At 37.7% G+C, this 27,435-nt stretch overlaps 2 protein-coding genes across 3 annotated transcripts; one reads left to right on the forward strand and one right to left on the reverse strand.

Annotated features, from left to right (window-relative positions):
• Positions 1 to 616: 616 nt before the first annotated feature.
• paqr4a (progestin and adipoQ receptor family member IVa) lies at positions 617 to 19,414 on the reverse strand. 2 transcript variants are annotated; one of them, XM_051888805.1, is made up of 3 exons: positions 19,247 to 19,414; positions 8,063 to 8,281; positions 617 to 5,978 (listed from the first exon to the last, which is right to left on the reverse strand). In XM_051888805.1, the coding sequence occupies exons 1-3, from the start codon at positions 19,410 to 19,412 to the stop codon at positions 5,545 to 5,547; spliced, it is 819 nt and encodes a 272-aa protein (XP_051744765.1). In that variant the 5' UTR covers positions 19,413 to 19,414; the 3' UTR covers positions 617 to 5,544. The 2 variants fall into 2 exon arrangements, with proteins under 2 accessions (XP_051744765.1, XP_051744766.1); XM_051888806.1 differs by lacking the exon at positions 8,063 to 8,281.
• A 1,473-nt stretch (positions 19,415 to 20,887) lies between these two features.
• prf1.9 (perforin 1.9) lies at positions 20,888 to 27,212 on the forward strand. The gene is made up of 5 exons (XM_051888793.1): positions 20,888 to 21,023; positions 23,545 to 24,103; positions 24,781 to 24,919; positions 25,033 to 25,250; positions 25,996 to 27,212. Exons 2-5 carry the CDS (start codon positions 23,574 to 23,576, stop codon positions 26,873 to 26,875), a joined length of 1,767 nt encoding a protein of 588 aa, XP_051744753.1. The 5' UTR covers positions 20,888 to 21,023; positions 23,545 to 23,573; the 3' UTR covers positions 26,876 to 27,212.
• Positions 27,213 to 27,435: the final 223 nt, after the last annotated feature.

The following is a 27,435-nucleotide window of genomic DNA, read 5'->3' on the forward strand; positions in this document are numbered from 1 at the left end:
ACGGAAGGTGGAGGAGCGCAAGGTCTCTAACATCCACCAGCTCCGTGATGTCGTCATGGAGGAGTGGAAGAGGACTCCAGTGGCAACCTGTGAAGCTCTGGTGAACTCCATGCCCAAGAGGGTTAAGGCAGTGCTGGAAAATAATGGTGGCCACACAAAATATTGACACTTCGGGCCCAATTTGGACATTTTCACTTAGGGGTGTACTCACTTTTGTGGCCAGCGGTTTAGACATTAATGGCTGTGTGTCACTACTTTGTAGCAAAGTGTCATTTCTTCAGTGCTGTCACATGAAAAGATATAATAAAATATTTACAAAAATGTGAGGGGTGTACTCACTTCTGTGAGATACTGTATATCCCTTAATGGTCACTTTGTTTAGACACGGGGAAAAGTTAGATACAGCTCAAAGGTGGCAGATTTAATTTAAAAAGCAATATAATAATATTAATAAAAAAAAAAAATTAACAGTCACACAAGCACATCATCACACAAGTGAGAATAAACATGGCAAATATGAATAACCCGAAGTTGAGGTCAAAATATAAAAGCAGACATATCCTGTTTACATCAACAGTCCTTTTTCAAATGATTAAGAAAGTCAAAAGACACAATATAAAAATATAAACCTCAATTTATTGCACAATCGCTGCAGGAGACCATGGGGTTTGGAAGATCTGTCTGAGTGAACAAATGTAACCGTGGGCACAAATAGACTGAGAGAGAATTATAGGCCCATATAATAAACCAACAGAGACACACGCTTGTAGATAAAACCATTTTACAACAAGAAATGTTTATGTAAAACCAAAGTTATAACAAATTTTGCAATAAATTAGACCTAATAAAACAAGAAAGATAAATGGCCAACGTGGCTCAGCGAGTGACCTACGTGACTGACTTCATCCAGAATGTCAACACGGTTCAACTGAACATCATTTATGCTGTTACAGACATTAAGAGCCAAAAGAGCACTGTGGCCACCAGATGGAGCTAAACAACAACCAAAATAAATAAAAAACATTCAAGCGGAAATGACAGATCTTTCAGAGACCTCCTGTCATCCTATGTGCATTAGTATTCTCAGCCTTTGTACTTAAATTAAGATTATCATTGATAGTGGTAATCCATCTCAGAATAATAATAATAATAATAATAATAATAACAATATATCCATTATCATAATAATGCAAAGTGTAACTAACGAGTAGTTTTTAAATTATCATTAACAGGCTATCCAGCACCTGCATACTAAGAAAAAAAAAATGTTATTATAGTTTCATACATCATGTCATTATTTTTTTTTTACCACAGTACATTAGAATATACAGACAGGAGAACATCATCCTTGTTCCTCCTCTAAAACATGGGTTATGATGCAATCCATTTCCTTTAGGGCTCAATGTAACATGCTCTGCACATTCTCACATCACCTAACTACATAAATAAACACATTCTTGATCAGCATTTATGGACACATTCGGCCCCACAAAGGCAATATGCATCAAGAAGGATGCATGGTCCAAATGCTTGATGGCTGACAAACCATCACGATCTTTGCCCTTAAAAACATAGAACTGTCATCATGTTTTTTTTCAGTCTTCAATTTTAACCAGAACAAGCAAAGACGACATGACAGGATGAAAAGAAAACTGGCCCAAAATCAGTTGTTGAGGTCACTCAGTACAAGTGAGCACTGACAGGGCACCCTGAGAAGAGGAAACCCCAGGATGGCATGGTCTGAGCAAAACAAGTTGGTGTGAATACACAAATCTGTTTCTTTTCAGGACTGGTAAAACATCTTGTTTTTGGAATTCACACGTACAAACATGTTTGTGTGTATATATATATATGTACATATTTTGATTATGCATAGTTATCCAGTGGGTTTCAGAGGTAATAACATATCAGGACCCCCGTTTTTCAAACCAAAATATCTGTATTGCAGCCTCTCCCTACTTTTCATTATGTAAAAAAGAGATTTTGCCGACCAAACTATAATACAATCCCTTCTAAACTGTTTAAAAACCAAAGACCGTGTTAATGACATTATGACATCATAGTAGTACAGACATATTATGACATTAACCCTAGTAAATAATGTAACAGCATTGTTAGCTCTGCTGCCAGGCCTGTCCTTGTTATGTCACAATTTTAGCTTTTTACACGTACACAGATAGATCAAATCACTGCTGTCTTCCAAATGAAATCGGACAATTCATATTAAGTGTCGCCCTCTGAGATGAAATACATTAACATTCAATATATTTTCTTCCAACATTGTTGCTTTAAATATTAATATGAATATATAAAAATGTCAGTATGTATGCCGCTTGCATTTTATGCATATAGTCTACATACAGGTATTTATGTTACCCATATGGAGTTCTTAATTGGTTTTCACTTTGATCCAAAAGCCCTTTTGGTAAAAAAAAAATAAACAGTGCAGGTAATTACTTGATATGGTTGTATTGCCTCTGGGCTGCTTTCTTGATTTTATTCCCTTTCTATAGACAGATATATTTGATGCATTAGCTCTGTTACCGCACATTAAGCACAAATGTCAGTGGCTGCATTGCGCAAGCATCAGGAAATTGCATGTTGTGTTTAAGGGGATTGGTTTACTAGTATTTACATGCACCACTTGATTTCAGAGTCTAATGTTTGTCGTTTAATAATAGCATTAAAGGGGTTGGGGTAAATCGGCTCTGTTCTGAGGGACTGTATTTGTGGCTTATATTTAAAACCATGCTGGTCTGCTAAGATCAGGACCATCATGTATGACACCTGAAGCCCCAAAAAAAACAGATAATTTGGCATAGAGTTTTTAAGTTTTTGTCAGATACATCCGAGTAACATTCTACCTAACATGCACCGATTCTACACTAATAGGTCTGACCTCGGCTATAGGACTATCAGAGTACTGTTGTTATGTAAAGATATGTGATCCCCAACTGGTTAAAATAATAATAATAAAAACACAGTAGTAATTGCATTCAAATAAAATATCATCAAACATTTCCAAACAGTAAAACATAATCATAAATAAGATAAATATAATGCCAGTGATACGGATATTGGAGGTAATTGAACTGAAATGTATGGCAGGCCTCACTGATGTTCATTCTGAAAGCTACATAGTGATTGTGTCAACAAAGTTATCACATTGCTTTAAAACTAGTGAGGTTGGAAGGGTAAGAAGGGTCATTCTTGGTTTGTTCCTCTCAGTAGTGCATAAGCATGCTAAGGTAACAAATTCAAATGTGCAAAAAATGCAGTCGCATAATACAGCCCATTTGGAACAATGTCAACATCTCCATAGTGCAATCTGCTATAAGAACTGATTTCCTTCACTTTAAATCACATTCTTAAGTAGATGTAGATGAGACTTTTTTCAACTCTGTTAAACCTGAAGCCTTTATCTTAAAGGGTTAGTTCACCCAAAAATGAAATTTCTATCAATTACTCACCCTCATGTCATTCCACACTCGTAAGTGTGGAACGACATGTTCGACTTAATTTGTGTTCCCGAAGACGAACAAAGGTCTTACGGGTTTGGTACGACATGAGGGTGAGTAATTAATGACAGAAATTTTATTTTTAAGTGAACTAACCCTTTAAATCAGAGGGGCCATAATGATTTATATCAAATCAAATTCATACCATTACTAAAGACTTAAGCCCGGAACACACCAAGCTGACGGCGACGAACTAGTGGCGACGAAAGCAGACTGCGGGGTTGGCTCACGTCGGCAGCGTCTGGGTCCAAAGTTGCCCTGACACACCAAACCGACGCTCGACACCCGACGGCCAAGCAGCACGTCCGTTCTGCGCCTGCGTAACAAGAAATGCCTTTCTGTACCAGCAGGTGGCAGTAGCTGAACAGCCAATCAGAATGATCAGATGGCCCGACTGACCGACGAGCTCCGACGCCGATTCAACATGTCGAATCGTCCGAAAAAAAGCCGACGAGGACCAACTTCAGCCGACGGTGCGGAACACACTGAGAAAACTTAGTTGGCCGACCGTCAGCTTGGTGTGTCCCGGGCTTTAAATAAACCTTACATATATCAAGAATTTGGCACAAGTGAGCAATACCAATATTCTCCTAGTCTTCATTGGCAAATTCATAGTGTATTGGCATGAGTAATTTTACTCCATTCTGAAGTCTAACATTCCTCTGCCACATCTGATGAGCAGGACCATCAGGTGTGCATTGGTCGAGGATAGCCAGCAGAGAATTAAAGCCTTTGTGCAAACAGCATGCCATTAAAAAAATAATTTGCCTAGTCTTGAATCCAAGGTTACATAGATAATTGAGGTCAAAGGTCAGAAAGAAATGAATTCTAATTTAGAGCACTACAAAATCCAATCTTCCAAACTACAGACTAGGATATTAAAACCACATGTGTACAAGGTTGAATCGACTGTTCGGCGGCAAAGCAGAGAAAATATCCTCTGCGGGTAACGTGAAATGTTTCCCAGGGTGTTTTTAAAGTCGTGCTCCTGCAAAAAAAAAAAAAAACGGCATTGAATAAGTTCCCCTTAGATGCTAACAAACATGATTAAAGTCATAGAGGGCACTCAAAAAATTAAAATGAGCACTCAGCAACTTTAATCACCTAATAAAAATAAAAATGGCAAGGTTACAACCCAAGAAATGACCCCTTCACCCTTGACTTGCAGCTAATTGGTATGAATGTGAAAAATATGGACCTGAACATAAAGACGGCACGAAAAAAAAAACCAAGCATGATAAAACAGATAAAAAACAACTCAAGTATTTCCAGTAAATGTTGCTGTGAGACTGGGCTTACAGTACATTTTGTGTGTGTAGTGTTAGCATTGATATAACATGTGATATGCTGCATAGTCTGCAATAGAGTAGCAAGTTGAAAGTTGGAGGTGGATATATTTCTGCACCAGCGATCTTTGTTTGTGTCACCAGCAAAATTGAGAATAGAGACAAACCGTACTTAGTTTTCACAAAAGCCATGCTATTTGAGCAACGAGTTTTAGATTGTGATATGTTAAATCTCGCTTTTCGAGAGCCAATCATTTGAGGGCTCGTTATGTTCTTTTATTGTTCAGCTAAAACTAAATTTAGAGGGTTATTTAAGAAATGCTTTAAACGCTGGTGAATATATGACATCGAATAATGTCAGATCCTGTATGTGTGTGTGTGTGTGTGTATACGCCTATAGAATGTGTAGGTCTCAAACCAAAAAAAAAAAAATTTGCCTTTGAGCTAGTAGGTCTAAACAGTGCCATGCACAGACAATGTTTATGCAAACACGGATATGTACATTCTGGCTACTGACAGCACAAACAAGCATGTGTGTCGAAGCTGGCACTGGTGTCTCCTAAAAAACATGTAAAACACTTCTTATGGACTTTCGTGCACACATTTATATACAAAGCACAACAGTCTCCCCCCACCCCATACCGTTCTTTGCCCAATTACGTCGCATTCCCAAACATCTCGTTACTAAAAGAGGTCCTCACACCCTATTACCCACGATTCCAGACTAGCAGGGGCCACTGTCAGTCTGAGGGACAGTGATAGGTGTTGATCCACAGTAAGTCATCCAGCACCCCCCAGTGTAGGTACAGTATGGAGACCACCACCAGCACATGCATGATCTGATGGCTGTTGCACCAGTAGTCAAAGAGGCCCGGGCGGAACCGCTCGGGGATTCGGGTGATATTGATGACCCCGCCCAACACTGCTAGTGCATCCATGGTGAGAAAGTGACGCAGTGAGGTGGGACTCCCTCCGCCCACACCTACCCAGCGCAAAAGGAAAAATGAGAAGCGGTAAAGTAACTGCCAGGCAAAGGAACGCAGACGCCGCACTCTGCTGCGTGCTGTGATGGCACAGTAGATGGCGTAACTTGATAGCAGGATGTACATCAGCAGAGCCACTGTGCGGGTGAAGGGGTAGCAGAGAAGTGTGCTGTACACGATGGGTAGAGCTCCTGTGAACCAAAACACAATGTTACTAAGATGACAAGCTCTTGTTACCTAAGATACAACTGTATAACTCACATCATTCAAGCATGGGTGAATTTTAAGTGTATTTAACACAACTGCTGCTCACTGTACACTGTAAAAAAAAAAAAAAGTACACTGTACAAAATACTGAAATAAATATGATAGCAATGTTTCAGGATGGTATTGGGGTATCTGTATATATTAAGGATCATAACCGTATATTTATATATATATAGTTGCAAGAAAAAGTATGTGAACCCCTTGCAGAATCTGTGAAAATGTGAATTTTAACAAAATAAGAGAGATCATACAAAATGCATGTCATTTTTTATTTAGTACTGTCCTGAGTAAGATATTTTACAAAAAGATGTTTATATATAGTTGACAAGAAAAAAAAATAGCTGAATTTATTAAAATGACCCCGTTCAAAAGTTTGGGAACCATTGGTTCTTAATACTGTGTGTGGTTACCTGGATGATCTACGACTGTTTTTTTGTTTTGTGATGGTTGTTCATGAGTCCCTTGTTTGTCCTGAACAGTTAAACTGAGCTTTGTTCTTCAGAAAAATCCACCAGGTCCTGCAGATTCTTCAGATTTCCAGCATCTTTTGCATATTTGAACCCTTTCCAGCAGTGACTGTATGATTTTGAGATCTGTCTTTTCACAGTGAGGACAATTGAGGGACTCAAACACAACTATTAAAAAAAGTTCAAACATTCACTGATGCTCCAGAAGGAAACACGATGCATTAAGAGCTGGGGGGTGAAAACTTTTTGAATTTGAAGATCAAGGTAAATTGTACTTAATTTGTCTCCGGGAAACATCTTCTAAGTATCTTCTGTTGCTTCTGAAGGCCAGTACTAAATGAAAAAATATGATCTTTAAACAAAATAAGAAAAATTGGGAGATTTTCATCCTGTTCAAAAGTTTTCACCTTCACGCCTCTTAATGCATTGCGTTTCCTTCTGGAGCATCAGTTGTGTTTGAGTCCCTCAGTTGTTCTCACTGTGAAAAGATGGACCTCAAAATCATACAGTCACTCCTGTAAAGGATTTTTCTGAAGAACAGAGCTCAGTTTAACTGCTCAGGACAAACAAAGGGACTCAAGAACAACCATCACAACCATCGTGGATCATCCAGGTAACCACACACAGTATTAAGAACCAATGGTTCCCAAACTTTTGAACAGGGTTATTTTAATAAATTCAGCTTTTTTTTTTTTTTTTTTTTTTTGTCGACTATATATATATATATATATAAAAACATCTTTTGTAAAATATCTTACTCAGGACAGTACTAAATAAAAAAAAAAAAAAACATGCATTTTGTATGATCTCTCTTAAGGCCTCTTTACTCAGCAGACTTAAGGCTGCTCTGTGCTCAAAATTCTGTGTAAACACATAATGCTGCATAAAAGCCAGACCAAACTACGCCTGCTCTGACCCACCTCAGTCCCTAGTGTCAAAGTATACAGTTGAAATTGCTGTGTAAAGCATTTATGCCACCTCTGAGCAGCATTAAAAAGTCTGTGTAAAGACACCTAAATGGCACTTCTGTGCCACATTTGCAGTGTAAATTTGGCATTATTTTGTTAAAATTATACTTTTTCTTGCAACTGTATATATACACAGCAATATAACCAAATACCGGGTTTTTACTATAACATTTTTTCATTCTATCCTTTAAAATTATGAACATATTTATGAGAATAATTTAATCTTTGCACTAGGGAATGGAAAAACTGTTTTCAATGTTATAACAGCCTGAATACGCACAGATAAAGGGGAAACACACATTTTACTTATTCACTAGGCTGCTGTGACACAGGTCTCTATCACAATACAGACAGTTTTGGTAATCACCCCTAAAAATGACCTGATGACGGATCATTTTATCAGGTAACCTTATCAGGTATGAACAACCTGTACAAATTATATAAAATGTGAGGTGTCAGGGTAAAAAAATCTTGAATCAGCAGAGGAAAACAGAGAACAGAATTGAAAAGATGTACTGAGAGATAATGTGATGGAGAGCTCGGATTGATCTGACAGCAGTTTGAGATGCTGACCTAGCGTGTTGATCATGCAGATTCCGCACATATCTAGCGTGAGCAGGGTTTTATAGACGGGCTCGCCGCCCTCATGGTTCATGAAGAGGTGGTAGACCACTGAGCCCAGTTGCGGCGACAAGCAGGCCAGGAAGTGCACCACGCCGAGCCATGTCACGCTGATCTGTGACCAGGGGATGTTGAGCGGAAGCAGCACCAGGAAGCAGAGCAGAGGGATTCCTGAGTGAAGAAAAAGAAACAACGAGACAACGAGGCTCAGGAGAGTCATTGTGTACTGAAGACGTGTAAAGTGCTGTTGAAACACGCAAGGCCCACGAAGAGAGCGAGAAGATTGTTATTGGGCATTATGCTCAGACAAGGCCCTGCAGTGTTTTATCGCGTCCCTTGAGTTGAATCGCTGCAGCCTAAACAACACATGGGTTTATTGAGGCCCACGGTACGGCCCAGTACAATGAGGGTCTCAGCGGCTTTGCTGTGCTAATTTTAGCAGCAGCTGCCAAAATGCAAACTACACACTAAAACAAAGATCTTTAAAAGTCTTTAGAAGTCAGTGGATTTATTATAGTGACTCAAAGTATATGAAAAGACTGTTGAACAATCTTCTGGTTATTTGTGAATCTCTCTTTCTCTCTAAGCCCCTGTCATTCCCCCAGTGTCAAATGATTTACCCTGGTCAGGTAAAAGCACCAATGCCTTCTAGCACATCTATTTTGAGTGAGTTATCTGTTGGCTTAACTCTCGCTTTGACAAAGATACTATTGTTAGAGAACATGCACTTTACCCTAGAAAAGTACATGGATTTGAGTGGCACTTATGCTTTGTACATACTGCAAATGTGTAAAAAACAAACAAAAAAAACAAAAAAAAAAAAAAACAAGAAAAATATAATGCTTTGGTAAATCATTATTATGACATAACCCAAAATTATGATAAAAAAGTAGTATTTATGAGATGAAAAGTCACCATTATGACAAGTCATAGTTATCATAATTCATAATTGAACTTTTAAAATAGCTTTTTATTTCATAATTATCTTTTAACAAAGCATGATTGTTATAGTAGTTGGATACTTGATGCACACTTTATTGAAAGTGTCAAAAGGTACACTTTCAATGCTTAAAGGGTTAGTTTACCCAAAAATGAAAAAAAAGGTAAATTAATCACTCTCATGTTGTTTCAAACTCGTAAGACTTTTTTTTGTTTTCGAAACACAAATGAAGATATTTTTAATGAAATGTGAGAGATCTGTCCCTCCACTGACAGTCCACACCACTACCACTTTGACGCTTCAAAAAGTTCATAAAGAGATCATAAAACTAGTTTATTCCAAATTTTCTGAAGAGACTCAATCGCTTTATATGATGAACAGACTAAATTTAGACTTTTAATCACATATAAACATCGATCTGCAAAAATAAACAGGCTCAACCATACTTGCTTCTGTTTACCATAACTGATGTGTTTTGATGAACGTTTATATGTAAATAAAAGCCTAAATTAAATCTGTATAAAGCAATTGTGTCTTTTCAGAAAATTTGGATTAAACTGCTTGATTCATATGGATTAATTTTACGATCTCTTTATGAACTTTTTGAAGCAACAAAGAAGGGCTGCACAATTAATTGAAATTAAACTGCACACAATTTGGCAAAGGCGGCATTTTTTTATGCGCAGCTTTTCAGTAAAGCACGGCTCTGTGATCAGTAGTAAATGCTGCTCCATCTGAAAGCCAGATGGCGCTCTCACAAATAAACTCCAAATATGCCCCGCAGAAGTACAATAACGCACATCATTCCAAGAAATCCCTATGGGCATCATACTATTGCTGTAGCTAAATAAACACAAGATTTAAATGCTTTTATTAAACACAACTAATAAACACACGACTACGACAATACATGGTTTATCTGAGCTCTTCAAGCCTTCCTTGGGTATTTTCATAATATTAATAAAGTATATTATACTTCAATGCTAATCAACATAGCCTTTATCACTGTATAGAATACTATGAAATAATATGTTGTGTGCCTTATTTCGTGTAAGAAGCCACATCATCTCACAGAAGGATGCTCAACTGTCATTATGAAGTGAGTTTGGAATAAAAACATGTTATTAAATGTTGTCTTTTGTTGGACAAGAGGTTCATAAATGCTTCTTATGGTTGGAAAGATGTTTGACGGCGTGTTGCTTTTTCAAATGCACGTTATAAGCAACTCAAATTCGCAGTGCTTTCAGATGGAGCAGCGTTCACAGGGCCGTGCTTCACTGACAATCTGCGCATAAATTTTAAAAAAAAAAAAAATACTCGCAGCCTTTATGATTTCATAATTGCACTAAGCCAAATCGGTTTAAGTGTGATTGCATGTTAATTGCGATTTATCGTGCAGCCCTACTACAAAGTGGTAGTGGTGTGGAGTGTGGAGGGACAAACATCTTTCACATTTCATTAAAAATATCTTCATTTATGTTTCAAAGATGAACGAAAGTCTTACGAGTTTCTCCATGTATTTGAATGGGATGCAAGCCAAACTAAAAAAATCCAATTATACTTCAAATATTTTTTTCCAAAGATGATTTCTGTCTTTTGTGTTTTAGGTAGTTCTTATCACACAGACATATGTTCAATTTTCTTTCTTCCAATTAACAATTTATTGGACAATTAAAAAAAAAAAAAAAAACATGGAGGCATTTTTAAAAATAACTTCTATTGAGACAGAAAAAGAAAGAAAGAAAGAGAGAAAGAAAGAAAGAAAGAAAGAAAGAAAGAAAGGTTTCGAACAGCATGAGGATGAAGTATCGGGTTTTATTTTGAGTGAACTATGCCTTTAGTTTTGTGGTGAATGTACAAGCGGAAACCTGCTATCAGATCATAGCCCTCCATCAGTGGCCAGACAAACAACATATGGGTTAGAGAAACCCACAGACCTAAAAAACACTTTAGCAAATGTGTTAAGACCAGGAACAGATCAGAGAAGATTATTAGTCATAATCAATTATCACCCTGAGATCTGAATCTTTCTTTAAACAGCAGTTTCAAACAGCAGATGTAAAAGGTTGAAACCTAGAAGAATATCAAATATTGCTGTGGAGACATGGCGTGCAAACATGGAATGAAATAGTGCATACGAATCATGCAAAGTAAAACACAAATCCTTGAATATAAAGCAAACACTGTGAAGAGGCATGCACCTCGATTGCATTGAAATGCAAGAATGGAAATCAGCCTATGTTAAAAAACAAAACAAAAAAACATATGTACTAGGAATCATTCCTCAGTCTTCATTATTGTCATTGCTTCTTTACAATCTCTAACTGGAGGTATTTCTACCAGTCAAAACAGTAGAGACAGAACAAATGCTCCAATATTTCAGCTTAAAAAAGGACAACCAGGTGCAACTCCCCACAGCAAAGTCATCTCTTGGGTCAAGTTAAGCTGTGTCACTCAATTTAAACCTCTAATTTCTGCTTACTTGACTACAGTAGGCCAGAACTCTTAAAATATACTCTGAAACAGTGTTGGCTTGAGAACACACAGCTACTTTGAGAGTGTGCACAGATGAAGTGTTTTTCACAGGTTTTCAGTAATGTACATTATTGTGAATGTGTCACTCTTCATCATAAAACAATATAATTTTATTATATATATAAAAAAAATATAATAAAAAAAATCTTCTTCTATCCTTTCAATATTTCTTTCATCCTGCTCTAGCTTGCACTATTCTGGATGATTTTTTAAATTTTGTACAGCTCTGTATAGCACCAACAAAATTTTACCAGTCAACATGGAAGTTTCTTGGAAGGGAGCATGACAGTACACCTGCAGGCAACACATGACCCAGCTTGATAGTTCCACACTGGACTGAAATTGAGCCTACAAGTTTACAAGTGGAAATTCCTTTGGAGCTGACCTTTATGCCTGATTATACATTTTATTATATTTCCTCTGGGCAACCAATGCACTAGAATGCTTGTCTAGATACTGCTCACTGCAGCTGCTATACAAAAATACAGAACAAAAATTACTAAAGATAATAACTCCTTTTGCTATTGACAAACAATTATATATAGCAAACTAGGGATGTCCCGATCAAGTTTTTTGTGCCCCCGAGCCAATCCGAGTCACTGAATATTGAGTATCTGCTGATACCTAGTCCCGATCCAATACTTGCATTTTCCTATAGGCTAGTGCAGTGTTACTCATTGCGCGGCTCGCCAAGCTTTAACTTGTGGCTCGCATGGCAAATAATACGGTGATATGACCTAACGTGAAAATGAGCAGGGCAGCCAGAAATCTGCCCCAATGGCTCTCTATGAGAGCGCGCTGCAGTTCATTTTTCACCACAGATTTACGTTGGAAATTTGTAGGGCGCTGTAGAGCTGAGAAGGGCTCCACACAACCTCCGAGAGACCAGCTGCCTGCTTAGTATCGTAAATACATGCCTGCCGAATCCATGCGCTACATTTTAACATATCCTGCTCACTTTACGACTTAAAATAGCCTAGAAAATACGAAAAAAAAAATCTCAACCATGAACACTATAAAGAGAGGATTGCAAACAACAACAAATACAACATAGAGAAAGTCAAGGAAATGCATGCTTCCTCTCATCCCAGCATTAAGGTAATCCTGCTTTTTTTTCATTAAGGGAAATCATCTTGTCTCAATTACAAATTTGACTGGTAAATGATAAATAATAATTTTTTTCTCGCCTTTTGTATTTATTGCATTTAGGGCTGTGCGATAAGACGATATATATCGTTACCACGAAATAAAATGTATATCGTTTGAGATTTTGCTATATCGTAGTATGTAAATATATTGCACTATTGACACTCCAGAGTGATGAAATGCATGAATGAGAATATAAAGAGCGGGACGTGCTTGATGTTAAAAGAGTTATAAGCGCAATATATCCTGAAAAGGAACTGGGTGCAGCGCTCGTGCATGAAACCTGCCTCTCTCAGGAGGCGATCGCGAATTAGAGACGTGCTCGATGTTAAAGTGTATTAAGCACAAGAAGTAGGGGTGGTCGATATACTGGTAGACACGATTAGCCGGTAGAAATTTGTCAACTGGTAGAGATTTTGGACTATCGTCTCTGTCAAAGTTACGTTCACGTGAGGTTGCTATGCTGCGCTGTCACGAAAGCTTATCATTTGCATGAGTTTTTAAGCATTGCGGTTTAAAAACAAGCGGGTTTAAACCGTCTAAGTGCAATTAGCAGCGAAAGACAACTCATTTCAGCATATGCACGCGCTCTCTGAAGAGACTGTTTCTCAGCGCCGTCTGAGAGACGCGCGATATAAAGCCGCTGCTCATAGAGCGCGTGAGGACTGAACTGAGTGCTTTTTGCTGACTAATTGTGCTTGAACGGTTAAATACACATACCTATGTGTCAAAGTGACCACGTATTTGCAAGCAAACAGAGACATTTATGTCTTAAGTGAAGGAGAAAGACAAGGCTCGAGTTAATGGATCGGTGCAGTCAGTCTTAAAGGGAGAGCATCCAAATTTACCTGCTGTCATTATTAATGCTTAATCAAACAACAAAAAAAGAGAGAAAATCTCTCACTGCTTTTGTAACTTTAATAAGAATAAATGTATATTTAATTTACACAGTAAAGACTATGCATTGTTTTTATACCTTTGATTACTTTATACATTTTCTAGTGCTTGAAGTTTTTTCATGTAGGTCTATTTCATCTGTTTTTGTTCTATTATAGTTTGTTTTCTTTGCTCTTTCTTTATCACAGTTTATTTGTCTTCAGTAAGCTTGAGAGTTTTTTAGGCTTTTTTTAAATTATATTGAAATTGATGATAATTATGAAATTTCAATGATATCGAAAATATTGATATCATAAAAATATTATTTAAAGCAAAAATAACTATATTGTGATATATATCATTATTGTAATATAAAATTACTCATATCGTGATATAAGATTTTGGTCATATCGCCCAGCCCTAATTGCATTGCATATTGTATGTTCATGGATGACAGATTGATAAGCAGATATGCTATTTATGAACATGACAAAATACTATAGTAATTTATAGTAAATACTATAGTGTTTTTTCACCATACTATAGTAAAGTACTTTAATTAATTTGATGTGGTAATTCTATAGTTGCTGTGGTAATATAACAACTATAGTAAAATAAACAAATTACTTTACCCAATAGTGTACTGTAAGTTTTCTACAACTATAGGGAATATTATACTACAATACACTACAGTTTACTGTAGTAAAAACTAAAGTATACTACAGTATTTATTACAGTTTATCAGTTCACTATAGTTAATAGTATGCTGTAGCATTCATTAACAAAGTGTTGTAAATACTATAATACACAGTATTTACTATATAAATTACTATAGTATTTTTTCATGTACTGGATGTAACTTTTGATACTTTGTGGTAAAAGTGGCTCTCCTATTGACTTTGTCCTATCAGTGTGGCTCTCGTGAAAAAAAAATAGTGAAGACCACTGTCCTAGTGCTTGGTGCACACTTCAAGTACATTAAAGTTATTAAAATCAATCCAATGTATACAGGGCCGTGCAGAGAGTTTCTCTATGGAGTAATTCCAATAACATTTACTACTGTAATTATTAATTTTATATATACAAAAACAAATTAATTTATAAATTGAACACTACTTTAAAGACTCCTGGTAATGGTTTTGGTGAGTTCTTTGTAATATGTCTTCACATTAGATAAGCAACTCACTTGCAAATGAGACAAACCACAGATTCAGATCACTCCACAAATGCATATTTATACAGACCACAAAGAACCATTCTCATAGTCTTTAGTTGCGTCCCAAATGACGCACTATACACTATGTACTTATGCACTATGTGCTCATCCATGTAGTGCGTGAATTGTATAAGGTTATTTTGTCATTTAACAAAGGAGTCAGATACCCCCTCTCCCTCCGGTACGTAATTAAAGCTGCGACAGTTGAGTGCATGAAGTGTCCAACATTCCACACTTTGTTTTTTCCATTAATTTAGTGCATCATCCGGGTATTTAAAGTGCACTTTTTCTTTTTGGAAATTTCTGTGTGAATGCACTACTCGCACTATTTGTACTTAAAAACGTCATAGAATAGTGCATAAGTATGCGAATTGGGACGCACCTTTCATGTTTTCTTTTAGCCATTTTCATCTTTGATATATCTAAAAACTGCAAACAGAGGCTATGTTTTTTTCAACTGTTTTACATTATGAAATCAAGCTAAAACTGAGCACCAGAACAGCCAGGCACAAGAAAAGTTTCTTTCCTCAAGCCATCAACCTCATGAACAATGAAATGCCCCCACTGGGCAACAAAAGTGCAATACAGAACACTATTTATACTCAGTATGTATTTAGCATACCATACCTCTTATTCACATTCCCTTGCATTGTATATAACATACCTGTAGTACATACATATATTGTCCATTGTCTTTTTTATTTATTTTTATTCACTTATTTCATTTTTATTATGTGTCTTGTTACTGTCATTCTATCTGTGTACTGGAAGCTTCTGTCACCAAGACAAACTTCTTGTATGTGTAAGCATACTTGGCAATAAAGCTCTTTCCGATTCTGAAAAAAATAAAGGCCCCGAAATATTCACGAAATACGTGAGCGGTATACTATTAGCGAACGTGTGACATATAAAAATACATACTGTGCACTTTCCTCTCAATAACAACATAAACGCACAAACAAAAAAACGTGAAAACACCAAGTATTTTTTTATTAAAGCATAAGAAAATCATTCCAACGTGGATATGTTTACATGAGCTCTGCAATTCGGCACTCTAGTAAAGTCATGTCCCGTTTATTTATTTAGCACTTTATACAATAGATTGCCTAAAAGTAAGCAGCTTTACATTATCAAACATGAAAAACAGTGTCAGTGTCTCATTTATTCAGAAGTACAACTTCATTTTCTATTATAAAGCAGCTCTTGAGTGTGTTTATGTTTTTACTCGCGGACGTCTGACCTTGACGGACTGAACAGAAGAAATGAACCGGAGAAGATTTCCACGTGAATGAAGGCAGAGCCTCAGAGCACACCTACCTATTACATTATCGCCATGGACCAATTGTAGTACGAAGGGGTTTACCAGCTTTGACAAGCTGTTTCAAACTCCCAAAACGAACTCCAAACGAACTTCGTTTTGCTCTGATTTTGTTCGAAATGACATCACATCAGTTCATTCTTCGATTTCGCTTGAAGTATATCGGGGCCTTAATTGCAACAAAAAGAAAAAAAAAAAATGTAGATCAGATTAGAAAGCATGAAGCTCACAGTGCCAGAATGCCAGTCCGAAGCAAGACGCAACCCATAGCAACATCTCAGACAGTCTTAGGGCAGATAAAAATAAACAGTAAATAACTGACTTTCGAGTGATTCGTTAGTGTGCATAAAATATGCTAAACACAGAAGCTAGAACGTCCGTGTGTGACATGCTAGAACAGACCTCATTGGTTCTCGCACGCACACACATTTGAGCTTCTTCTTTTCCTTTTAATGGCGGTTGGCAAACCCACTTGAAGGAGCATTGTCCGCAACCTAGCCTACTGCACAACACCTGCATGACAGCTTTCGTAAAATAAAGGATCGGGCTTAGGACGGCTAATACCGATTAGTTCAAAAAACTTACTGATCCTTGAGATCGGCTCGGGACATCCCTATAGCAAACTGCAGCATATATAGTGAGGTACACAGCAACAGAGTGGGATGGAGAGATGCCAATCTTTGCATTTTATGGTGTAGCTGTACAACCATAAAAAGGGATATTTCACCCAAAATTGAAAATTGTGTCATTTATCCACACTCATGTTGTTCCAACCCTGTATGACTTTCTTTCTTTTGTGGAAAAGAAAATGAGATATTTTGAAGAATGTACTGGCCTGTCTTTTCCATTCAATGGTGTTTGAAAATGTCAAGGTTCAAAAAGGACACAAAATTATCCTAAGTGCGCGCCTCTTGTGTCTCATTTAGGAGGCGCGCGTCTGACTGTTTCTATAGGAACCGGAGCTTCTAGTGGCCTCCGCAATGACGCGATGACTTTAATAATCACCTTATTTATAAGGCGGGACTTATTCCACCATATTGCAAGTTGCACTTTTTCTCAATCAAAACAATACCAGTGACGCGTCTTGTGTTATTCTAGTCTTTGCCTTTATTGCCCACAAAATTTTGTCAAAATTTTACTGTGACCTTAGAGGCTAATTCACACTGCACTGACAGACGCCAACCATCGGCAACAGACACTTTGTAAAATCAGTTTGGTACCCCTGTTGGCATCTGATGGCATTGCCCAATCCTGTTCCTGGAGATCTACCTTCCTGCAAAGTTCATCTCCAACTCACAACTAAACCACCCAGGGCCGTCCTTAGGACGGTGCAACCGGTGCGGCCCCGCACTTGAGGGGGCTCTGTGGCGAACGAACCTTCACTTCTTTCCACTTTAGAAAAATGAAGCCAAAATATCCCAGAAACATTCATTGCCTATTACATAATTTGGAGCCTGTGTCTGTGCAGTAGTGATCCCAAGGTGGAGCCGCGGTATTAAGGCCCTGCCCATTCTCCCACTCCCGCATAACCGATCGCAAACACAGCTGTCAATCATGACGTTACACCCCGTTGTTATGGCATCAAATAACTAAAGCCAAACTTACTGGAAAAGCTAACACTTGAACATACATCTGCGTTATAAGAACTACCTAAAATGGCAGAAACCATCTTTGGAAAAAACATTTTTTTAGTTTGTCTCGCATCCCATTCGATTACATGAAGAGGGCGGGGTTTATGACCTACACTGCAGCCAGCCACCAGGGGGCGATCGAAATGCTTTGGCTCCACTTTTCAGGACATGTGCGGCACACTTGGGCTGTGTCCGAAATCGCCTCCTATACCCTTAAATAGGGCACTATTTGAGGGGACAGCCATTTGTAGTGATGTCCGAAACCACAGTGGACGTTTTTGAGTGCCCTCATTCAATCTCACAATGCACCGCAATAACGAGTGTACAACTGATGTATGCTCAACAGCTAGAGAATACCCATAATGCACTGTAAGAGTAGCATGCTGAAAGAATTCCCGCATTCGCCAGAAGATGGAGCCCGCAGCGGAATCATCTATCCATCCATTTTCCAAACCGCAGGTGCAATGTGGCTACAGCGTAATATCATACAGGTATAAATTCCTTTTTAATTGATTATTAAATTGTTTAATTAGGGTTTATACATAGTTTCCATGATATGAATCTTTTCATCTTACTACTGGAGCTGCCAGTTTGCTAAGTTTCAAATAATTAAATAACAAACTATGCAAAAGCAGCAGCCCTTCCGGCGCACTCGGTGTCTGAATTCACCCACTGGTTTTCATTCACTCCCTCAAGTGAACTATATTAGTGGACTAATGTAGGGAATAGTGAATGAGGGTATAAGGGATGATTTTGAACACAGCCTTGGTCTATGCTTTTCACTGACTGAACATGTAGCATCACGTTTTTCGGGTCGTGGAATGTCTGAGAAGCGATGTACTATAATATGGTGATTCTCGTCTGTCGGTGCAGTGTGAATTGGCCTTAAGACTTCAAAATGTATTTGGCACACAAGTCATGTGGACTGCTTTTCCACTGATTTTGCTCACTTTTTAAGGCTTGACAATGAATGAGGACAGAAGATGTCACTCCATGAAAAAGACTGATCAGGACATGCTTAAAATATTCTCCTTTGTGTGTGTTCAACAGAAGAAATTCATACAGGTTTTTTAGACCAACATAAACAAATAAATAAATAATACGTAAATAAATAATGACAATTTTCATTTTCAGGGAACTACTCCAATAACATGTAGTTGCAGTGAGTGAGTTGAGTGAGTTGCAGTTTACAAACACTCATTCATTCCTTGGGTAGGAAATATATACCATTTCCTGTTTTCTGGTGGTATAGCAACACTGACCATTTAAATAGGGTTTAGACTATAGCTATGAATGGGTAATACAAATGCAAATGCAGACCTAAGCAGGCAGGATGGGTAAAGCTCATACTGACATGATTAAAGTTATGCATAAGTAATATAATGACACAAAGACTGAAGCAGATGACATGTAATAAGCACATAAAGAGAGAGGGCACTGTCAGCTTCCTCTTTAGAGGCAATATCTCACTCACCATGTGTGTAGATGTTTCCTAGCTCATTGTGCAGATAGAAGAGACTCTTGATACACTCCTGGACGGAGGAAATGGGTCTATAACCAGTCAGGACATATTTGTTGAACTGTAAATGCGGAGGAGAGTTTGCCCAGTCCAACAGTCTGGGACCGTTTAAAAATGCCATAGCAACCAGAAACAGTCACGACGACGACGCTAAAATAACTACGCTATACATCTACACATACACGCACAACACAGACTAAAAAAAGATTTGACACCCTAGACATTAGTCGGAGAAGTCCAGTCCGGTCATGTGCAGCCAGCTACATGGCTAACAGACCTGCTCTTTAACCGAAAGAATTTTAAAAATCAACTTTGCCTCCGCGACGATTTATTTTCAAACGTTGGCGGCGTCATCCACACGGGTTGACGTAGAAATTCCAGGCTGCGTTCATAGTGAGCTTCGCTGATATATACAGTGCAGCATGTAACATTTAAACCAAGTGCGGTCACACCCTGCTCAAGTCTTTCAAACAAACCCCACCAGCTTTTGTCAGCTCGACTTCAGAGGCGACCCGGCGAGAGGTGGCTTTCGTTTGCTGCTCATCAAACAGCCGTTGGATAATTTCACCATCGGGAACCGCAGGGGTTTCGTGAACGCGAAGCCGCTTGATCGGTTCAGGGCAACTTCCTCATATTCCCATAGAGTGAATCATCATCCGTCCGTCCGGTGCGTTGGCATCCAAGCTACCAGCGCGCTGTGGGACCCGTGTGTTTGCAAAAAACTGATACAGAAGACTCATTTACAGGACATTTCGACCTGAAAGAAGCCAGAGGCAGGTGTATTTTCGGTAACAAATACCGGTATGCGTTTAATATAGTGATGATACGACAATATTGCTTGGCACCAACCATAAGTAGTCAGAATAAAAATATAAAGTACAGTGCCAGAATCGATTTGACATCCCACGGCGTTTAGGGGGTTAACATTAAGATATTCGGCTAACGTAAAAAAGCACGCAAGTTTGATATGTAGTATTATCAAATTCTCATAGATGTGTCAAGTTTTTTTCTCCCCCAGATATCAAGCATCTCCTCCTCATCAGCGATGAGCACTAAGTGCACCGTGCAAAGAAAAAGTGCACACATGTATCATGTGCTTTCCCTCTTTAAGTTTAACAATATGGATATTCTGAAATCAAACGCACTCAGTGCGTTTTCTGTTCCCTGTCATACACTACCCGGATAGCTCAAGAGCTAACGGGCTAGCTGCCGTCACCTTGATTGTGCTGACTGCAAACACACGCGAGCTTCACAGTCACTGCTTTAGCAGCCGTTAAACATCACCACCGGTTTTCCCAAACAGCGGCACATGCATTCCTGCAATTCTCCCCCTACTCCGACTAAAATGTATCCGTAGGCATGGCATTTGTCATCCAGCAGACGGGGGAATGTACGTGGTGCTCAGCTCCCAGGAACACGTCTCCCTGATGGTGCCAAGTGATGTTGCTGCTAGCTTGCAGTGATTTCAGCCAGCAGAGTTTTAAACGAGGGCTTTGGTGAGGAAATCCCTTTCTGTTAAGCGGCTATGCCAAAAAAAAAAGGTTACTATCCTCTACAATCCTTGGCTCCTTTCTTATAGGCTGTCTGGTACCGGTGTGCGGGAACATGCGGCTGGTGGAGGGGCGCAGCGGCCCGGCCTTCATTCCTTATCATCCGCTGATGCTGCAGCGCTCTAATCCAGTCTGGACCAACTGGGAAGAGCCGGGGGTGGCGCGAGGACAGGATGGATTCAGTTTGGGTCTTTTAGACATTTTCCCATTAAAATATATTTTCTTAGAATGAAATAGCAAGATGATATAAAAATGTGTATTTTCGCTCGTCTTATTTTATAATCATAGTATTTTATAATGATAGCTTAAGAATAGCGATGTCCGATTCTGAACGAGTCGGATCTTTTTAATGAATCGATTGGACAAAACCGGGTTTTAACGATTCGTTCACAAATCGAACTGAATGAATGAATCTCACTGAATCATTTGGCCGAGCTCTTGTCCGATTCGCACAGAGCCGATTTAGAGTGTAACGTAACCGAGGATTTGACTGATAAAGTCACCATAAAATAAAAATAGACAGTTCTTATTTTGATGGAATATTACAGTATTTATTATAAATTATTTATATGATCATTATTTTTTTAAATACATGTGCCCTCTAAGAATGTGTCTCTCAGTCACATCATGTGACCCAACAATTCAATGATCCCATTCCCTATGGACCAAATCAAGTCCCTTGTGTTTCATGCCGGCGTAAATGGCCGAATAAAATGTAACAAATGTGCCCACGTACTGAAAATATGTTTAGCATTTATATGTTCAGACAGGATATTTAAATTAATTTTAGTAATGTTAATTGTAAATGATATTATTTTCTTCTTTAAAGAGCTGAATCATGGGTGAATCATGAATTGGGACACATTAAATTACCAATTATTAATAAAACACAGTCGATAAAGTGTAATGTACAGTAAAAGATTCAATAATATAAAGCTCTTCACAAGCTTAAGCCGTAAGTTGTTTGGGTAAACAGTTACTAAATTGTCTATTTTTGTTTAATTGCTCATTTATTTTAGCTACAAGGCCCTGCAACAATATAGGCTACTATGTATCCAGGTCAAAACCTTTCAATTTATTTAGTATTACACAATGTTCACCGATTTTAGTGCTGTTCTCTCTCTGGCCATTTTAGAGATAGAAAAGTAAGTAAAAAATAATATTACACACACACACACACACACACACAAAGCTTAACACATACCCCACATGAGAATCTAAAATTTCCAACCACTATGTGAAAACCTAACTTTTTATGAGTCATGATGCCCAAACCAAACCATGCAGACCACAGTCATAGGATGAGCTTATTTATTAAGCATTATATGCAAGTGCATGTATTTTACAAACATCTTTATCTGCATCTGAGCCTGCGCTTAAGGCCTCTTTTAAATAAATCTGCAAACATGTCTTCATGAAAGTTTTGCATTCTTAACATTTAAAATGGAACAAGTTCATTAGGATAAAGCAGGTAATTAAAAACAGTGAAAAACGAGTTTGCCTCAAATGCCGTAAGATAGAATTTGCCTTATACATTCATATTCATTCAAACTTCAACATTTATGGTTAAAAACATGCATCATGCATGCATACCTCATGCATCAACTTATTTGCATTGTTTTCAGACCTCAACCAGCAGATAGGGTGGTTTTAAATGTCAAACATCAATGTTTAGAGTTTGATTTGCATCAGCTTATACTTTTTTGACTGTTAAATGTTGCATATGATCATGTGAATGTCTGTTTCTGGCAATTGAAGAAGATAATTGTGTTATGAATACCCAAAGTTTTGCTGAAATTAAACCACATCCTTTTGTCAAGCAACACTTTTTCACCCCTATTCCAAACTTTTACACATACCAACCCTTTTCACACATGATGAGTCAGTGACCATCTAAGTGTGAATGTTCTTATACCTGAACACATTTTACATTTAAAAATACATATTTTTTTTTGCTATAAATATGAGCACAGCATAGGCACCTCTCAATCTGCATGCAGGACGCTCCTCCAGGTAAGACCTTCCAGGTTAGCGAAAAAGAGCCTAAACTCACTTCACTGTGAATGAGCATTTGCTGAAAATAAATAAATACTTAAATATCTTCAAGCAATTTTTTGATACTGACCTCTGCTCCTGTAAAAAAAAAAAAAAAAATATGAAGCTCTAAAGGTGATGATACACGGGGCAACTTTTTGAGCAATGTTGCCGAGCGATTCTTTCTCATTGAGAATAGGGAACAAATTTTGATCTAAAGTGTCCAGATAGAAATTTGTTGCCCATTCTCAATGGAAAAGTGCCCAAGCATCATCGCTCGGCAACATTGCTCAAAAATGTTCCCCGTGTATCATCACCTTAACAGCATTATTGAATCTGCATGGTAACAATTTCATAGTGAAAATCAATATCACAGAAAACTTATTTTATAGTTAGTACATTTCTACATAAATGTCAAAACCTGCATTATTGGAATTGTAAAATTGCCTTAAGTCATTGTTTTTACAGTCATGTTATGGTATAATGTTATTTGTTTAAATGAAATAGGTCTTAAAATCCCTTAAATTTGGTTTTAAAAACCATGCACAAGATACCCTGATTTTATATAAATGTACTGTAAATGACAACGCTGCGGTTAACAATATTAATATTTTGCTCTAATAATAAGTGAACTTTTTCAACCTTGTTTTTTATTTATGTATTTCACAGTAGGATAATATCACACACCCAAATTCACAATGATTCCTATAGCTATCCTGTGGTTTGGGCTTTTTCTGCACCTTCCTACTCCAACCAGCCCAGCGTGTTTTCGGGGTAAAGAAGCAGAGTGTCAAGATGCTGATTTTGCACCAGGATCTGATTTGGCTGGGGAGGGTTTCGACATAACTAAGATGCAACGCCTGGGGACTTTCGTCATCGACATGAGTAAGTGGGAGCTCAAAAACAACACATGTAACCTGTGCAAAAATCCATTCATGAACAACAAAAAGCAGAAGCTCCCATTGTCTGTGGTTTACTGGAGGGCCACCCAAAAGTGCAGCATGTCATTATCCAGCTCCATTTATGAGTCCAGCGAGTCCCTTGTCAGTTCCAGCACCTCCTCCGTAGAGAACAACTGGAAAGCCGGCCTGGGAATAGGCAATGTGATGAATAAGATGTCGCTGATGTTCGCTGGAACTAACTCTAGACTCGCTGTGTATTCAATGAGGAAGACCAAAAAGGACAAGTACAGCTTCATCAAACAGTCTGCGTCCTGCGGATACTACAGGTAAGACTTAATAGGTCACATTTATATTAAGTGTCTTTAGCCACTGCGTACTTCAAAAACTATATCAAAAAAAAAAAAAAATGTTAGGTTCAATGTGCTTATTGTGTATATATTGTATTGCAGAACATTTTTGCTGCTATTGAGTGGGATACGGGTAAGGTTAGGGACAGGTTTGGTGGTATGGAAAGGTTTAAGGGTGGGTTAAGGTGTATGGGGAGGGTCAACAGTGTTACAGGTTTTTTAAATAGAAGTACAAACATGTAAAACATGTAAACTCATGCATGTACACAAAAAGTGCATTGTATCAAATGATTAATTTAAATCTTAGTACTTAAAGACACTTAATATAAAGGGGGACCCACTTAATATATAAACTGTAAAAAATTATTTTCATGATGTGTTATCACAACACTTTTTCAGCTTAGATAATGTGGTTCAGATAACATAATAATATTGAGTTTCTGTTGATTAAATCAGTCGCCTTCTTTGCATTAACTCAAATTTTTAATTTCTATGAACTCAAAATTTTAAGGCAACCAGGTAACTTACTTTTTTTAAAGTTAAACCAACAATACTTTTTTACATATATGTAGGTCAATTGTTGTGATGAACATTATGGATTATTGTTGACTGTATGTGGATTTTAATGTGCAGCAACTATAAACTATTGTCTTCAGCTACAGGATTTCCAGCCACTCTCCAATACATCAAGAACTAAACCTTGATTTCACAAACCTTCCAGAGACATATGACAACCAAACAAAAGAAAGCTACTTGTCACTTGTTGAAAAGTTTGGCACACATTACATTGTCCAGGTGAATCCAAAGAAATATCAATGCTTATACATACCACAAAGTATATTTTTATTTTTACACTTGTGCACTATTGCTCTCCATCTATCTCACATTCGTCACTGTTGTTTGTAAAGGTGAAACTGGGTGGAGCTGTGCAATCTGTGACCAGTGTCCAACAATGCAAGGCTTCTCTACAGGACCTCAGTACAGATGAGGTCAAAACATGTCTGGACGTCGAGGCATCTGCAAGTGTAACAGGGAGGATTAGTGTAGACACAGCATACCGTCACTGTAAACAGACCGAAGACAAAAAACTGAGCAAGCACAGTTTTGCTCACAGATTTAGTGACAGGTTTGTGCTTTGGCTTATGAGACTATGACTGTGACTCAAATAAGTAATATACATGTATTTACTATAGAGTTATGGTTTAGGTTTAGTTACTTGTAATTATGCATAATTTACTGTTATTACTATAGTAAGTACATGTAAAAAAAATTTTCTTAAAAAAAAATTACTTTTATTCAGCAAGGATGCTGCATTCAATTGATCAAAAGTGACAGTAAAGACATTTATAATGTTACAAAAAATTCATATTGATGGAAATCTTTCTGTTAACTTTATTCATCAAAGAATACTCAAAAAACATTGAGTATTGAAAACATTGAAAAACATGTTTTCAACATTGATAATAATAAGAAATGTTTCCTGAGCAATAAATCATCATATTAGACTGATTTCTGAAGGATCATGTGACACTGAAGACTGGAGAAATTATGCTGAAAATTCAGCGTTGATCACAGTAATGAATTACATTTTTAAATGTAATAAAACAGAAAATTATTATTAGTTATTTCAAATTGTAATAATATTTCACAATATTACTGTTTTTCTGTATTTTTGATCAAATAAATGCAGCCTTGGTGAGCAGAAGAGACTTTTTTTCTAAAACATTTAAAAAATCTTACAGATCCCAAACCTTTGAACAGTATATTTTCTTTTGTTCTTTCATCAGTATAATATAATATAATATAAACGATAGGAGGAGGGGGTTCACACTTAATTTTTTTTCTTATCTTTTTTTTTTTTTTTTTACAAGGTTAACTGAAATCACTGGTGGCCACACTCAAGACACTGCGCTTCTCTTCTCAGCCACCAATGATCCTGGAGCTTACAAACAGTGGCTCTCCTCAGTGCCAGGAAAACCAGATGTAATTTCCTTTTCATTGAAACCACTCCATATGTTGATGCCAGTCAAGAACCCAAAATACGGCCAATTACGCCGAGCCATTCGTGACTACATACTGCAGAGGGCCCTTTGGAAGAACTGCTCCTCACCTTGCAAGGTCGGTATTGCAAGAAACCCCAAGGAACCCTGTGTGTGCAGCTGTCATAACAGCCCTGGAGTAAAAGCAAACTGCTGCCCTACACAGCGTGGAATTGCTCAAATTACTGTAATTGTGAAAAAGGCGACAGGTCTATGGGGAGATTACTTCACACAGACTGATGGGTATGTCAAGGTCCTGAGAAATCACAAGGTCTTTCTAGGGGAGACGCCAGTGATTTGGAACCGAAACTCACCAACATGGAACTGGAAGTTTGATCTCGGCAGCTTCGTTCTCTCTCAGTTTGGGGGTCTGAGACTAGAGGTGTGGGATAGAGACAACAAGTGGGACGATGACTTACTTGGGGCGTGCAACATACAACTGAATAATGGCAAAAAAAGTAACTTCTGTTCACTCAACCATGGTATGCTGTACTACAAAACATCTGTAACTTGTGGTCCTAGTTTAACTGGCTCCTTATGCACAGAGTACGTGGGCTTTCCAATGTCTTCCCATCTGGAGAAGTTATATGTGTCACGACATGCCCGGCCCATCCCGGAAGATGTGCTCGTGAAAATGGGGGTGCTTTTAAAAGAGCGCCGCTTTCAGTTCAGTCAGACCAGTGATCCTAAAAGAAAAACTCAGACTTTGTGAAAGCGAAATAGAAAATAATGCTTAGCATTAAAGCACAATAAAAAATAAATAGCATTAAAAAAATTCGGAACTATCAAACCAATGTGTGTTTTGCTTCTCAGAATTTGTATTTTAGAATTGGCATTGACATTTACTTTGTTTTCTTGATGTTATTCAGATCTTTGTTATGATATGTGACTGATAGTTGACATGTAGTTAAAAAGTTACTTCTAGTTAGTAAAATGTCTAAAATGGACTATCACAGTGAAAGTGTAACCTTTTTCACTATATTTTCTGATTATGTTTTGCATTTGCTTGCATGCTAATTTGTGTGGTTAATAAAGCAATTATGAAAACAGCAGCTTAAGTGATTCTTCTAAGTGATTCATGTCATGCCATGGCTTTATGTTGCTGAACTGTGAAAAGCGTGTAGGAGGTTAAGTCTGTTTAAAGGGCTACCACAAGAGGAACTATGTGACTAACATAACACTGAAGCACATTTAACAATTAGTGAAGTTTTGATCTGACTAACTTGTATTACGGTTAGTGTCTATGTTTTAACAATGCACAGGTCAACGTGT

Source organism: Ctenopharyngodon idella, chromosome 3 (assembly GCF_019924925.1).
Source record: "Ctenopharyngodon idella isolate HZGC_01 chromosome 3, HZGC01, whole genome shotgun sequence".
NCBI lineage: Eukaryota > Metazoa > Chordata > Actinopteri > Cypriniformes > Xenocyprididae > Ctenopharyngodon > Ctenopharyngodon idella.